This window comes from Xenopus tropicalis, chromosome 5 (assembly GCF_000004195.4).
Source record: "Xenopus tropicalis strain Nigerian chromosome 5, UCB_Xtro_10.0, whole genome shotgun sequence".
Taxonomy (NCBI): Eukaryota; Metazoa; Chordata; class Amphibia; order Anura; family Pipidae; genus Xenopus; species Xenopus tropicalis.
In genome coordinates, this window is record NC_030681.2 from 138,010,009 (window position 1) to 138,026,228 (window position 16,220).

At 40.0% G+C, this 16,220-nt stretch overlaps 1 protein-coding gene across 1 annotated transcript in view; it reads left to right on the top strand.

Moving 5' to 3' along the window:
- The first annotated feature begins 858 nt into the window (after window positions 1-858).
- Window positions 859-16,220, top strand: part of taf1b (TATA-box binding protein associated factor, RNA polymerase I, B) — a 52,966-nt gene continuing 37,604 nt past the window's right edge. The window contains exons 1-8 of the mRNA XM_002938888.5: window positions 859-1,041; window positions 3,302-3,400; window positions 4,052-4,142; window positions 4,577-4,674; window positions 5,241-5,336; window positions 5,964-6,102; window positions 7,059-7,230; window positions 8,179-8,278. Of these exons, the coding sequence (XP_002938934.1) occupies window positions 1,024-1,041; window positions 3,302-3,400; window positions 4,052-4,142; window positions 4,577-4,674; window positions 5,241-5,336; window positions 5,964-6,102; window positions 7,059-7,230; window positions 8,179-8,278 (813 nt within the window). The 5' untranslated portion in view covers window positions 859-1,023. The remainder of the gene's footprint in view (window positions 1,042-3,301; window positions 3,401-4,051; window positions 4,143-4,576; window positions 4,675-5,240; window positions 5,337-5,963; window positions 6,103-7,058; window positions 7,231-8,178; window positions 8,279-16,220) is intronic.

The following is a 16,220-nucleotide window of genomic DNA, read 5'->3' on the forward strand; positions in this document are numbered from 1 at the left end:
TTTACCCTGTTAGCCAAGTCTGAGGGGTATAAAGCTGATGTCTCTCTGTAAGATTTCCAATGAAGATTTCAGGGAGAAAAATACCTTTAAGGGTTTTCAACTGTTCTATAGAAAAGGCAGATGACGGTTGATTAAAGAGGAGAGACGTGGCACAGCTATAGGGAGAGCAGACCGTGGCCTTTGGGGGCCTAAACAGAGAGGACCTGGTATGCAGGTTGGCGCACTGGAGGGGCAACTGTGGGTTGAAGAAGGTGCCTGGGATTCCAGAGATAAACCCTTGCATGGAGCACAGGTCTACTTGGTTGTTGCCAGAATTGCACACTTAGGGGTATATTTATCATGCTGTGTAAAAAGTGGAGTGAAACATTACCAGTGATGTTGCTCAGGGCAACCAATCAGCAATTAGGTTTCAACAGTTAGAAAACCAAAGCAAAGCATATGATCGGCTGCTATGAACAACATCACCGGTGATGTTTTACTCCACTTTTTACACAGCATAATAAATATACCCCGAAGTGTAAGACTTTCCTCTGAGATTAACAATTCCTGCTGTAGAAGACATCATGATTTATCCAGTGTTATTGGCTATTACATAAGACATCCGTTGCCAGCCTTTATAGGTTTCTGGCTAATAATACTAGGATTTCTGGCTAATAATACTAAAAACATGCTTTATTTTGCAAAGCCTATTCACCCAGTTTTATATTTACACTGAACCTTTCCTTAATGTCTCCCTGACCCTGAATACGTCTGAACCCCATGGCATTATCTCTTTACAGTGCAGAGCTTTTCAGCATTAAAGCTGGAACATTCTACTGTGTAGGTACAAAATCGATGGGTTCATGCAGACCACGTGACTATTAGTAGCGGCCAGGAAATGGCAAAGGAAGTGACGCGAAAACTACGCGACGCCACAAAAATCCACAGTCCTGTAACCGCGAGTTTACCGGCGCCGCCGGCACCAAAATTTGACCATTAGCGGAGCTTCCCTTCATAGCGCGGACCCCGGACACGTAACGCACTATGGAGGAGGAAGACGCTGTGAGTAAGGGCGTGTGACGTCATGCCCGGCGACGCTCGGCGAGTCACGTGTCGTAGTTGTAGGAGAAGTCGCGTTGGTTCTATTAGGGTTTTCATCCCACTCGAGTTTCTTCTACGTGTGGTGTCAAATGCAGTGGAAGTGTATAAAGCTTTAATGGGTATTGGATGTGCTGAGGCATTTCATGCATGGCTATATTGAGAAGAGCGATAGTTTGGGAATAGCCTCATGTGGGGAAGTAACTCATGGGAAATGCTATATTAATTTTCAGTTGGATATGTAATAAGGTGCCAAGTTTACTTTAGACTCCTTAACAACCAAAAAGCGATGTGCTTTCATTAAACAAATGCCATCTGCTAATTGGTTTTGTGGATTACAGTGCATGCAGCAAACTTTGTACAATAGTGCGTCACACTCATATTCACGAAAAGGTGATGTACCGTGTTAGTCAGTCAAAATGTTTACAGAATAACCCTTTTGAAATAAAAAAATAACAAAAGTGGTATAAAGGTGATACATTTATTGGCTAACTAAGATAACTATAGCAAGCTTTCAGAACATTCTAGTTCAGGGGTAGGGAACCTATGGCTCGGGAGCCAGATGGGGCTCTTTTGATGGCTGCATCTGGCTCACTGCCAAATCTTTAATAAAAAAAACAAACGGGGGTGTGGCCTGTGCTCGGCAGATAGACGTGTTCTAAGCCTTAGAACACGTCTTCTATCTGCCGAGCGCAGGCCACACCCTCCTCCGCATCGCATCCGGTATCATTGGGACCCACCCTACCTTGTCCCGCAGCATCCGCGGCCAAACATATTGTACGGCTCTCACGGAATTACATTTTAAAATATGTGGTGTTTATGGCTTTCTCGGCCAAAAAGGTTCCCGACCCCTGTTCTAGTTCCTTTGTCAAGCTGATTACCTCTGAAAGCTTGCTATGGTTATCTTAGTTAGCCAATAAAGGTATCACCGTTATACCGTTTTTGTTATTTTTTATTTCAAAAGGGTTACACTGTAAACAATCAAATTCACGTATGCTAACCTGGCAAACCATAGCTTTTTGGAGGTCAGTTTGGTAATAACTACCTTTTTGTTTGCTCTTTTTTAAAACATTAGCAGTTCTATCCAGCTGCCTTATATTAAGTATAAAATACATCAGACGAGAAAATTAAATGATTGTTTGAAAGCAGTGCTGTTCAACTATGGTACTGAGGTCTGTCTTTGTGGTGGAGGGTTGATAATGGAAGCTAGTTTTGACAATTCCCATTCAAACCACACCCATGTTACAGAGCTGCCCCCCCATTTCTTTAGGAGTTACCCAACTTTGGTGGTTCTCCCCCTTTCTCTTGTCCTCCAGCAGCATTCTCCTGATTCTCGCAAAAACCTGTGGTGAATTTTGTGGTGTGTATGCCCAGTAAGCGGTTTGGGGTCAGGTTGACAGCTCTAATGTTATCACAAGAGCTTTTAAGACCACACTCACATTAATGGTGATAGCACAGTAAATACCCAAATAGTTGGTGCTCACTGCAGGAAATCACCCTTCCTTCATATGTTAAAGAATTATATTATGTCATATTAATACACCCTTAAATCCATATGCCTCCTCCTCTGTGGATACACAGCAACTCCCAGCACATAATTACTGAGTAGAGTATGGCGCACACAGGCAGCATAGGGCAGGCAGAGTATGGCACACAAAGGCAGTGTAAGGCTGGCACAGTATGGCACACAACAGACAAAGTATGGCAGATAGAATGGCACACAGGAGCAGGTAGAGTATGGCACACACAGACGGCATAGGGCAGGCAGAGTATGACGCAGCATGAGATAGGCAGAGTATGGCATACACAGGCAGCATAGGGCAGGCAGAGTATGGCACACACAGGCAGCATAGGGCAAGCAGAGTATGGCACACACAGGCAGCACAGGGCAGGCAGAGTATGGCACACACAGGCAGCACAGGGCAGGCAGAGTATGGCACACACAGGCAGCACAGGACATGCAGAGTATATCACACACAGGCAGCACAGGACATGCAGAGTATATCACACACAGGCAGCATAGGGCAGGTAGAGTATAGCACACAGGCAGGTTAGGATGACCAGATCATTCGAAAATTCAGGGATGTGTAATAAATGCATCTTCCGGGGAGCCACTCACTGAATTAGGCCTAGGTTGGTCATCTTGACCAAGGCAGTTTAATAATATGTATATTGTTTTGAATAACCTTGTTCTGCTTTCTGATTTGTTTTATATCTTCAACAGAGAGGCTACAACAAGCCTTGTCCGCAATGTTCTGAGGTTAACTGGGCAATAAGTGATGAGGGCACATTCTACTGCAAGAGCTGCCACACTGTCATAGAGGTATGTAAGTAGATATAACAAGTCTTTTCGCCTGTCTCTCACTCTTCTGAACACCCATCTGGGTGACTTCTTCCTCCTAATCCATGAACCTTGACCCTATTTATTTTATCTACCATCTTTAATAAAGACAACAATCACCAAAACCTTTCCTCAATTTATTCTCACTTCAGGTATTCTTAGTGTTCTTGCATCTGGCTTTGCCCAGTACAAGGTGCTGCCAAATTGTTTGACTCATTATGTCTTGTCTTATGTCTAATAACCTCTTATAATTGGTCTTCACCTGTTACCAGTAAAAAAGGGCTCTTGGCAGAGTAGGGATCTAGGGACAAAACATAGATTTTCATCTTGCTTCTGTCCTACCAGCAGCAGCAAACCTAAACTGCATTTCTGAAGTAAATTGGACTGTTAAGTTCTAAATATCCACCAGTGCTTGCACTAGCAACATTTTTCCACGAGAAATCCACTCAAAATTCTGGTTCTATCCTAAAAGCTATTGCAGATTTTGTTATTGTCTGATTTGCTAATAGTGGGCCCAGTGCAGGAGCCATATATTTCTGATGCTCTGAACCTACACATTGCTTCTATGGCATAAGTAGCTTCAAAGACTTAATACAAAGATTTTGTTCACAAATAAGATGTCTGTTCCTACAGAAAACCAGAGAAGTTGATGATACAGAAGTATTTTCAACCCATGGCAAACTTCAGTCCATCTCAAGAGGCCTACGAAAAAAGAGAAAACTAGGTAAATTATTTGTTGAGAAAATTGCTGTTTATGTTAATTTGTTCTGAGTTGTGGACAAAGTTTTATAAATATTCCATATATAGACCTAGATTTTAACTTCTCCACTGTTGGGCCAATGTCCTACGGAGTGATTTATTCACCAAATATCTTTGCTGCTGTGGGTGACTAATCGATCCGAAATGCCTTTCCACCGGTGACAAATGCAATTGTTGGTGCTGGCTTTACATCCCCAGCTTGCTTGTCATAACTGACTTGCAAACTAGAAGACCTTCCATGGGGTGTCACCTACCTCCATCCCTCCAGTACACAGCACTGTATAAAGACTAAGTTTCTGCTCTTTGAGTTGCACCTCAAGGTGCTGTTTATGATTTCATTTGGGCACGATACAAAAACAGATGCTTGGTTCTTCACAAACTTTTGTTTCTGTATTACAGAGAAGGGCTGGGAATGGTACGTTTGTGAAGGGTTTCAATTCATTCTCATTAAGCAAGCTGAAGCACTGCAGGCTTTGGGAGTGGCTCCTCAAATAAAGGTAAATACTTCATGTTTTGGGTGGGTAAAATAGGGCAGTTTGTTTTATTCCATCATCTCCTTCTATTTTTCCAAATCAGTTCTTTTCCAACATATACCCTAAGGAAATCCTTAGCTTTTATAAAAGGACATTGTAACCTAAATAATATCAATTTAGCAAAGCCCATCATTAAATAGGCATGTCACCTATTTGTTCTGTGCCACATCTTGAGTGAACCTTTGGCAAACCAATGATATTCTTCTAAGTGGGCTTACATTGTTACCCATACTTTGATCCCCCCACTCACATTGACTGTGGGTGGGTAACATACATGCACAGCCCTCCACCTTGCATCACTCCATTGACTGCCACTGTTTTATCCCAGACAACAGCAGTAGTTTCTATTTTCTCATTAGTGAAAGGCCAGAAGCAAATAATGTATTACCATAGGTCATTTGTACCTATACAGGTAAAATTGTATAACTGTCATTATTTTATGTATGTTTTTCATCTGATGTCACGATTTCCATACGTTTTGTGCATTACAGTGTATTTATAACATTCTTTTTTTATTGCTTTTACCATAGGATGAAATCCTATGTACATTCTGGAGGCGATATCTTCAGAAGACCAATCAGGCATATGTCAAAAGGCCAGTTTATAGAAGCGTTCTTACTTGTAGAGTAAGTAATATGGAATATTTTAAGTGTTTTTAAGGTAAATATTCGGGAGATAGAACACATTTATGGGACATTTCTACCAGTTACAGAATACAGTTAGTTGAAAAGAGTATGAGAAGGATGACATCTCGGAACAACAATATATATTGGCAACTGCCATAAGCATTAATAAGGTTGTGTAATAAATTATGGAAAGTTTGCACTATAGCAACCAATCAGCAAGTATCAATTGCCACTGTTCCTTGTGATACGTTAACACCAACATTCATTCCAGCCATACCCCACCAATCACCACTTTCTCAGTCTCTTCTTGTGGTCATAGCAAATAAAATACTGTGAATTTTTATTTATGACCTTTAGCATGATAGAATTTTTTTTACTGCTTAATTCAAAAACCACTCCTGTTTGAAGCACCTGCTTGAAATATACATTGTGTCCTTTACTTGTTAACTATATTTGCCAGTTACCTGTAATATTTAATGTAAGAATCTGCTGATGGAGTCATCTTGTCTGTTGTAATTATTTTAGCATTATGTCTATATAAGTACTTCAACATGGGTTACATTATAAGCCTATGAAACATGGTTTGGAGTGTACTTTGCTACCCTGTCATTCCTGCTTATTCTATAGGACTCTGATAGCAGTGCTACTGAGGTGGATAGTGACTTAGAAGCTTTTAGTATAGGCACTTCATCTGTTTCTGATGGGTATACCTCTGATGCTAGCGGTAGGCTGTCTTTACCAACTGAGGACATCCCCTCTGCATCAGGTAAGCCTTTCTTGACTTGTACTTTGTATAGCTTCTGTGCAGGTGTGTTATGTTTATTATAAGGCATAAAAACTATAAATATCTTGTTGCACAGTACCTTACTTGCACAGAGGGGGTACTGTTTTGGCTTCTGTACACATGAAAAGGAAATGCAATGTTTTTGTAAAAGCCAAGAAATTGTCGTAAAGGGATTTTCCCTCAAACATTTATTGGACAGCACATTTTACTTATGGTAGTGAGGGTTCTGTTTATGCCTTAAGAATATGCCTCATATGAGATTGCCCTGTCAAGGAGAACTAAGGCCTTTAGTGATAAGAAAGAATGCCGTAGGCAGTCAAGTGGCTGCCAGTGCCAGGTATGCTATTGCCCTTTTCAAATTAGTAATTGTTTTCAATGCTTAGATCAGTGAATGTTGGTCCGGTTCAAACCCCACTTAAATGCCAAGACTTCAGCCAGGGCTCCCCTTAAAGGTCCAACCTTTGGTCAGCCCCCCCAGTAGCTCATGAAATGATTACAGCTATATTGGGGTATCCATCAGTCAGTTATAGTTTCAAGAATATCTTGGATTTTAAAAAACATATTAACACCAAATCTCAAAGTGACCTTCAAGCTGGGCATTCAGGTGTACCTAGGAGAGCAATTGGCCATTTAACTGGTTTTCATGCTGAGCCCCCTGAGCCACTGCTCCAAGCCTCTGTGGGGGTGGGCACTCGGAAAGTTTGGAAACCCTGGCCTAAATGCCATTGCATGAATTCCAAGCAATGTTGTAGAGGCTGCTGTTCAAGCACTAATTACAATTTTACTTTTATACAGTAATATTTCCCTAGCACCACCCAAGGCATTTAACCTGAGAGGCACTAGCTAAATGTCAGTATAGGATACAGCAAGTCATTTATTTTAGGATTAGTAAACCCACTGAAAATTCTTGTATTGGACAAACTATTTTTTTTCTACAGAAAGTGCAGTGAGTGTTCATTCCGGCTCTGTAGATGGTCTGTCACACGTGAAAATGAGAAAAAATTTTAAACCATGGAACTATGTTAAAATGACCATGCCTATGACATTGGCTTTCTGTTACCTTGCTTTGCTGTGGCTGAGAGCTTCTATCACACTCTCTGATTTATTACGGTAAGATATTTTGCATATGTTTTAATAGAAAAAGCCATCCCCTTTTGAGAGGCAAGTGAATATTAGAGTTAAAGGAACAGTAACACATAAATATTTGATTACCTTATACACAAAACATCTCTAATGATAGGGATACCCTTTCCCTCTGGTCTTTTATAAAATGCTTCATTTAGAATTTTAGTTATAAACTGCTCCATAGCAGCACGGCGAAAAGGCAACGGGTGCTTGAATTCCTGACCCAGAAGTTGTCTTCGCATGGGTGGACCTTCGGCACGTAAGCTTTTTATCAGCACCTGTAGTTCAAATTTATGTTTCTATTTCTTCGGACAGTTTAGTGGTATGTTTGTGATCATAAATTTAATTGCAGGAGCTGATAAAAAGCTTAAGTGCCGAAGGTCCTCCGATGCGAGCGGTGGATGTAAATCACCCTCCTATGTCACAGGCATGAGTGCTTGCTCATTATGCACATGCATGTGCCCCAATATGGCTGCCCGCTCCAGGGGCTCCCTCACGGTGCAGGTAGCACAGCGCTGGCAGTTTTTTGAAAAAAACAAACAAACTATTGTTTCCCCTATTTGGAGTGCGGGCTGTATTAGCCTGCACCTCTGGTGGGGGAAACAATAGGAGGTGATCGGTGCCCTTTAACTGTGGTCAGGGAAAGGGGTGGGGGCCAGTAGAGGTTAAACTTTAACTTTATCTTCTTTAATTATGACTAACATTTTCTATGTAGATTATTTGACCTATTGACATAATTAAGGTGACCATAAAAATCACTTGGAGGGCCACATATGGCCCTTCGGGATTTCCAGTTGGACATCCCTTAGGTACATTATCTCTGTCTCAAATGCTATCATCCCCTAACAGCCCAGCAGTCGGAAGCCTCAGCCTCTTTACCAAGTTTTATTCGTTTTAGGACACAAATATAAATTGTTCTTTTATGCTTTGTAGATTTGTTTTCGAAAAACACATTCCGTACATAAATGCACATCAATATCTGCCGGAAGAAATAAAAGTATACGGACATGATGTCAGAATATTCCGGATGCAGGTAGGTCTCCATGCTGCTACAAAACCTGGATCTAACTTCTCAAACCAATTTTTTAAAGATCTTTGCATTGCTGTTTTATTAAAAGGAAACTGTAAAGCAAATCACATGTTGAAGAGGGTTTGGATGCATTCATAAACACATGTATTTAAGCTTCTTCATGCTAGATGTATGTAGGTTCTGATGTAACAATCTGCTGTTCTAACTTCTACCACTTACAAGGTTACAAGGATACAAGGTTCCCACTGTGTTTTGCAGTACATGTATAGGACCTATTATCCAGAATGCTTGGGACCTGGGGTTTTCTGGATAAAGCATCTTTCTGTAATTTCTGTACCTTAAACATTAAACTAACATTAAATAAAGCCAATAGGATTGATGTGCCACCAATATAAATTCATGCAGCTTAGTGCCATCAGATACAAGGTACTGATTTATTATTACAGAGAAAAAGGAAATGATTTAAAAAAAAAAAAAAAAAATTGGATTATTTCCTTAAAATAGACCCTATGGGAGATGGCCTTCCTGTAATTTGGAGCTTTTGTATTATAAATTTCCAGGTAAGGGATCCCATGCCTGTAACACTACAAGGGGAATGGTATTGAGGGTCCTTCTTGAATGAGCATTTGGAGTCTGCTGAAAATCATTTAACATTAAATAAACCCAATAGGACTGTTCTGCCCCCAATAAGGGGTAATTATATCTTAGTTGGGATCAAGTACAGGTACTGTTTTATTATTACAGAGAAAAGGGAATCATTTAACCATGAAATAAACCCAATAGGGCTGTTCTGCCCCCAATAAGGGGTAATTATATCTTAGTTGGGATCTAGTACAGGTACTGTTTTATTATTACAGAGAAAAGGGAATCATTTAACCATGAAATAAACCCAATAGGGCTGTTCTGCCCCCAATAAGGGGTAATTATATCTTAGTTGGGATCAAGTACAGGTACTGTTTTATTATTACAGAGAAAAGGGAATCATTTAACCATTAAATAAACCCAATAGGACTGTTCTGCCCCCAATAAGGGGTAATTATATCTTAGTTGGGCTCAAGTACAAAGTACTGTTTTATTATTACAGAGGAAAGAGAAATTATTTTTAAAAAGTTTAATTATTTGATTTGTTGGAGATAGTCTTCCCATAATTCAGAGCTCTTTTGGATAATGGGTTTCAGAATAACTGAATGTTCTAGTTTCTGAGCAATTACATCCACATTTTTAACAGTGATTCTCTCCCCTTTACATGCAATGATGTTCATTCAGTATGGTGGTAAAAAACAAGCTTATTGATAAAGAGGCCCCTATTTCAGGCAGCTTTGCTGACAGAAACACAAGTCAGATGATCTATTGGCCTTCTGCCCTTGGGCCAACAATGTTCATTTTTTTTTGCCTCATAAAAGTGGAATAGTTCATGCGAGAATGAAAATCCCTATGACATTTATTGCCTGCATTGAGAACTGCATGAAATGTCTAAAATAGGTGTATAAATATAATGTATACATTATAGATAGACACATAATGTTTCTATCTATCTATATGCATTTTGCTGATCCTTTCTGTTAAGCCATATGGGTCTGGTGTAAGTGTGGAATTTGTCTGTACATGTCAAGTACTTTACTGGTTCATCCTCTTCAGCTACCACTAGAGGGCATCAAACGTCTGTAAAATTTCTCCTAAAACCTGCTGTGAGTAGGCACTGATAAGTGTGAGGGAATGCAGTCAAATATTTAACGTATTTTATTTCATTTTTATGGATTCCAAGGTCTAAATTTATGAAAGAGATTGATTTGTGTCCCCTTTTATGTACTAAATATTGAGGAGCAAGGAGTGAGCGGGCTCTGTGCAGTTGTACCCTCTGGTTGTTGAGAAGTAGTAGGGACTCAGTGGTGTTGTTGCAGTTGGTCGTTTAGACGTATCTATGGGTAGGTGTATTTGTGCATTACTTTTACAGGTGCTGAGCTACACTGCACATAGCGATGCGCATCTCCTGGTTGTACAGTCCAGCACTAATTTAGTTCCATAATGCTGTACTGTATGCTATCCCATAGGCAAAGCAGTATCAGTATACTTCTACATACTCATCTCTGAACACTAACTTCATTTTCTAAGCAAAGCAAAACCAGAAGTCTTTTCATCTGCTGGCTGAACTGAACAGCAGTAGCCTTGTTTCAGGTTCTTTATAGTAAAAGTGTGGAAACTGCTAATATCTTGAAAAACAGAACAAAAAAAATTGCAAAGGTACTCAGAAGAGCAACTCTACATTACTTTGAGGGTTAAGATCCCTTTGAAGTACAGCAATGCAATTGACTAGACAAATTATTTCTTATTATTAAAGGACATGTAAAGCCCCACAAAAATATGTAATCAGTAAATAGCCTCTTTGAAACCTTAAATACCCCCTCTGGTTGCTTAAAGGTTAATAGTTAGGCTTTAGTGTCCCCTCAATCACTTAGGATTCCTTCTCCTACTCTAACCCACTTAGCTGCCTCCCTTAGGAATTAAGTTTGGCTGTTGGCTACTGAGCATGCTCAGTTCTTCTCTGCATGCTGGGCCTGATAGTGGGTTTGGGGAAATATTTCCATACTTCTTGTGCTCAAGACTCTCATATTAGGTTCAACATAATAGTCTGCAAGCAGTGAAATTATTGTAATGCAAAGGATATTTGTGTGTGTACATAGTATATTTACAGAAACAAAGCAGGCTGTTCTTACAGTGTGTTCTGATGATATTATGGATACTGCGTGGGGCATGAGTAAAGACTGTGGGGTTTGCAGAGCAAATAGCTGCTATTTACAAAGAGCCGTCACACCAAAAACAATATATATAGGAAACGGTAGCAATTTGAATTTTAAAAGCCGATGGGTCTGCTTGTCTGGTGCATGACTTGAGAGACACACAGTAATATTTATCTATATGTAATTGTGCATGCAAACTGTGCATGTAGATATAATGCTTTATTACATTGACCTAAAGTATTACCTACCTCTGTGTATGTGGCAGACTTGAACATTTTAAATATGTAGTTTAGCATTGTAAAATGTAAAGCTTAAAGGGTTAGTTTACCTTTAAATCAGCTTTTAATATGATGTAGACATTGATATTCTGAGACAGTTTTGCAGTTATTAAGCCTTTTGATCAGCGGCTCTCCATGTTTTATTTTAGCAGCTATCTGGTTGCTAGGGTCTTATTTACCCTAGCAACCAGGTAGTGGTTTAAATGAGAGATGGGAATATGAATAGTAGTGGACCTGCATTGATAGATAAGTAATAAAAGTAACAATAATAATAAATGTGTAGCCTTACAGAGCAATAGTTTAATGCTGCTGGGGGTCAGTGACCCCCATTTAAAAGTTGGAAAGAGACAGAAGAGAAAGTTAAATAATTAATGGAGAAGGAAAGGCACATTAGTGCCACCTAGAAAGCTATATTTTTTCTGCAGAAAGCTTTCCCATACCTGAGTAAAGAGGCCTTGAAGCTTCCTCCATTTGTTTAAGATAGCAGCTGCCATTTTAGCTTGGTCTCCATAGCTTCCTGCTGCAGCTCTAGCTATTGGTAGCTAAGATCACACATTCTGATGGGAGGGGGAGTAAATTCTTATGAATTCTTATCGGAGGGGGGAGTAAAAAAAAGGGAGGGAGAGAGGGAAGAGCTGCGCAGACTCCTGCTCCAAACCTGAAGGAGCCTTAAAGGAGAGGAAGTCTGATACTGAAAAACTTGTTTACATAAAAGAAATCCTGTGTTTCTTTTGATAGAGGACTCTGCGCAGCTTTTATTTATTTTGTAAGTAAATAATGAAAACCAATTGCAAAGTTGCTAGGAACAGGTCATTATGTTACATCAGGGGCATCAAACACAACCACATAAGGGGGCCGAAATCTAAAATACAGGCTAAGCCGAATTATTTATTAAGTTACTTAGTGGTAGAAGGATAAATCCTTCCTCACCTTGAAACACCATATCGCATGCCATCTTTGTGCATTAATCATGTTTTAAAAAATAACAACAAGCACAAAGCAAACTGTAAGCAAAACAGGTAAATTACTCCTCCACCAGGCACAAACTTGCTACGCGGAGTCACAGTGCTGTGGAAGCGGCCACTTTTGCCTGTTTTATGTGGCCAGTGGTGACCGTGTCTGACCGTGCAGCACCAATTACCTGACTGTGCCTCTCCAGTCCCAGTGGCGCTCCGAGCGGCCGCTTATGTTCTGCCCTGCGTGGTGAGTATTACGTCATTCTGTGCCACACACCCTGCAGGGCAGAATGTAAGCGGCCATTTGGGGTGCCACTGGGACTGGAGCAGCGCAGCCAGGCAAGTGCATGGTCAGGCACAGTCACCAAGGGCCACATAAAACAGCCAGGCAGGCCGGATTCAGCCCGCGGGCCTTGTGTTTGACATGTGTTACATACTAAAAGTTATCCACCCCTTAAAGGCCCATGGCTTATAGTGATTAGGGGTATTTGTGTGTGTACTGTATTATAAGCTCCACTGGGGCAGGGACTCATGTGACTGATTAAACATTCTTTGTGAAGCTGCGTGATATGTCAGTGTTGTGTAAATGATGATTTATCATGCTGTCTTGTGCCAAATGTGCTGCATCCCTCCCAATTCTCTAGTGTTGGCTTGTATGTGTTTATTTAAAGTGACACACAATCTTCTGTCCAGTATAAAGTAATCCATTATACAGTTATGGAAACGATTATCCAGAGACCCGTTATCTAAAAATCTCCAAATTATGGGAACGCCATCTCCCATAAACTCCATTTTAATCAAATTATTTCAGCTCTTGAAGCCTCGCCGAAACTCGGAAAGGTAAGTGAGGAGGGCGGCATCCAAAAGGTGACTTCACTGCACTCAGGGGCCCAGAAACGCCCCTGAACCAACCAATATTCATCATGTCCAGACTGACATTCACACTAGGCCCTGGCATTTCCAGGGTGACCCAAAGTCCCCCAGAGACTGTGTCTGTGGCACCTGTTAGAGCAGCCCTCTGGCATTCTGCAGAATATACAGATTGCCTTTTTAGGACCTGATATTTATATTGCAGAGATATTGGTCAGAATCAGAACCACCACACACCCACAGATAACTGTGTGTCTAGATTTTAGAATGGGTCAAAACCTAGTAACCTATATCAACCAATCAAATGGGTTTTTTTTTCTACCTGCTGCTTTGACTGTTGGTGAGTAGACTTAGAGCAAACCTTTTCTTTTTTTTTTTTGTGTGTGTGTAGTATAGAAATTTCTCACTAAAGACCTTCACTGTAATTTAAGAACTCCTCTTGGCCCCCGGCTAAATGCCTGTAATTAATTCCTCCCTTGTGGGCTTTTCACACAACTTTATTTTTTTTTTTTTATACTTCTGTGCAGCTATTTTCAGATAGATATTTTCAGGTTTTAGCTGCTGATTCTATTATTTAACCCCTTGATCTGTGCTCAAGGGAGAGAAGCAGTTTAATCAAGTGATTGTGTTCTGCATTAATTGCAAATGTCATATTACACCTTACTGGCATTACCTGTTCTACACAGGTTTACAGTATAGTTCCCTTTAGGAAATGTTTAGCTTCCAAGGTTCCAAATTGAAAATTGCTGTGACTCTCTAGCTGCTCTTGAAATACAATGCGTAGAATCCCATGCCAGCAAAAGAGCATCATGGGATATTTGGATTTGTATACTGAGAGACTCCATTATCCATTGGAAAATTCATATATGAATAGTACAGGTATGGGACCTGTTATCCAGAATGCCCAGGACTGGTCTTTTCCCAGTTTGGATCTCCATACCTTAAGTATGCTAAAAAAAATCATTCAAGCGTAAATTAAACCCAATAGGATTGTTTTGCTTGTTATAAGGATTGAATATATCTTAGTTGGGATCAAGTACAGGTACTGTTTTATTATTACAGAGAAAAGGGAATCATTTAACCATTAAATAAACCCAATAGGGCTGTTCTGCCCCCAATAAGGGGTAATTATATCTTAGTTGGGATCAAGTACAGGTACTGTTTTATTATTACAGAGAAAAGGGAATCATTTAACCATGAAATAAACCCAATAGGGCTGTTCTGCCCCCAATAAGGGGTAATTATATCTTAGTTGGGATCAAGTACAGGTACTGTTTTATTATTACAGAGAAAAGGGAATCATTTAACCATTAAATAAACCCAATAGGGCTGTTCTGCCCCCAATAAGGGGTAATTATATCTTAGTTGGGATCAAGTACAGGTACTGTTTTATTATTACAGAGAAAAGGGAATCATTTAACCATGAAATAAACCCAATAGGGCTGTTCTGCCCCCAATAAGGGGTAATTATATCTTAGTTGGGATCAAGTACAGGTAATGCTTTATTATTACAGAGTAAAGGGAATCATTTAACCATGAAATAAACCCAATAGGGCTGTTTTGCCCCAAATAAGAGGTAATTATATCTTAGTTGGGATTAGGTACAAGGTACTGTTTCATTATTACAGAGAAAAAGGAAAATAAAAAAATGAATTGCTTTATTTAAATGAAGTCTATAGATTTTCAGGGCTTTCTGTAATTCGGAGCTTTCTGGATAACAGGTTCCAGATAATGGATCTCATACCCGTGTAACCCTATTTAATCATCATCATATATACTGCTATATCGCTTTATGGAAAGCCTCTTCTAATCCTATTTAGTTTTAGAAAGATTAATGGACTTGTGACTGGAAGGAGTGGTTTTCTGCTACCTGAGCCATGGAGAAAAGACCCAGGTCTTGCAACAGTTAATCTTCCCAAAGACCGTTTTGACTTTTTTTTTATTGAAAAAAATAAAAGACAGTGTTTAGTTTTATCATTACCAGAAACATGTAGACTACACCTGACAATAAAGGTTACGTTTTCCAGTAACAATGTATAGGAATCCGGAATGTTTTTGAGACTTGAAAAAAATGTTGAATAGCCTGTTCTCTGTTCTTTGGGTTGCAGTGAACTTTACGGTATTCATTGTGTCTTAAATTCCAGTATTCTTGGACAGAAAATTGTATTTGGCCCAGAGCAGGTTTTGTTTCCACCTCTGATCTGTCCATCAGAATGATATAAATTCTGTATCAGAAATATTGCATTTTTGGTCTTGAGATTGCGCAGGTACAGTAGCACCACCCATGCCCCCAGCACCTTACGCTACTGTTCAGGTACCATCAATGTCCAATCAGAATTACATACAGACAACCAACGTAAAATCGGAATACACAAAGACGACCACAACATGCCCATAAATAAGAGTTAATACAGTTTTCTTAGCAATAACTCAATCCTTCCCATTAGTGGAAAAAATAGCTCTCATGGGCACATTTGGTGAGTGCCTTGTTTCATGGGCTTACTATCCATTAAACAACATGTTTAGGTGCCAGAATATAATACAATGATGATGCCTTAGAAAATACATATATATGGGAAGCAAAACTTAGTAGTATGTATTTTAACCCTTAGGCTGAGAGCTCCCTTGTTCATAGACAGGGCCACTGTGGCTCGTCTGTGATGAGATCAGACTGGATATATCCTGTAGCTGTTGGTAGGAGTGTGTTTTGAGCCTTAGAATTCCTTCAGGTTGAATTCAGATGCACACAGGTATTTGCCCTTTTGAAAGCTTGGCCTCTGTGAAATGCTATGATAGTTTTATATTTCTCAGTTCAGAAATATAGGATTAGTGCCAACCACAGGGAGCCATTATAAGTAAGGACAGGACCCCAGTGCAGGCTGCACATCCTGCTGCTTCTAGCTTTTTTTTGCACTTTGCACACTGCATGGGGCATTGTAAATCAGCCCCTTTAGTCTGGTGATGCCCCAGATGTGGGCTTGGCATGCACCTGTACTGCTATGCCCCATGCCTTCAGCCTTGTTGTAATGGGATTACATGATAGTAGTAGCCCTTTGATATTGTCGTGGCCAGCCAACCCTATCTGCCTGTAACCACTATAAAT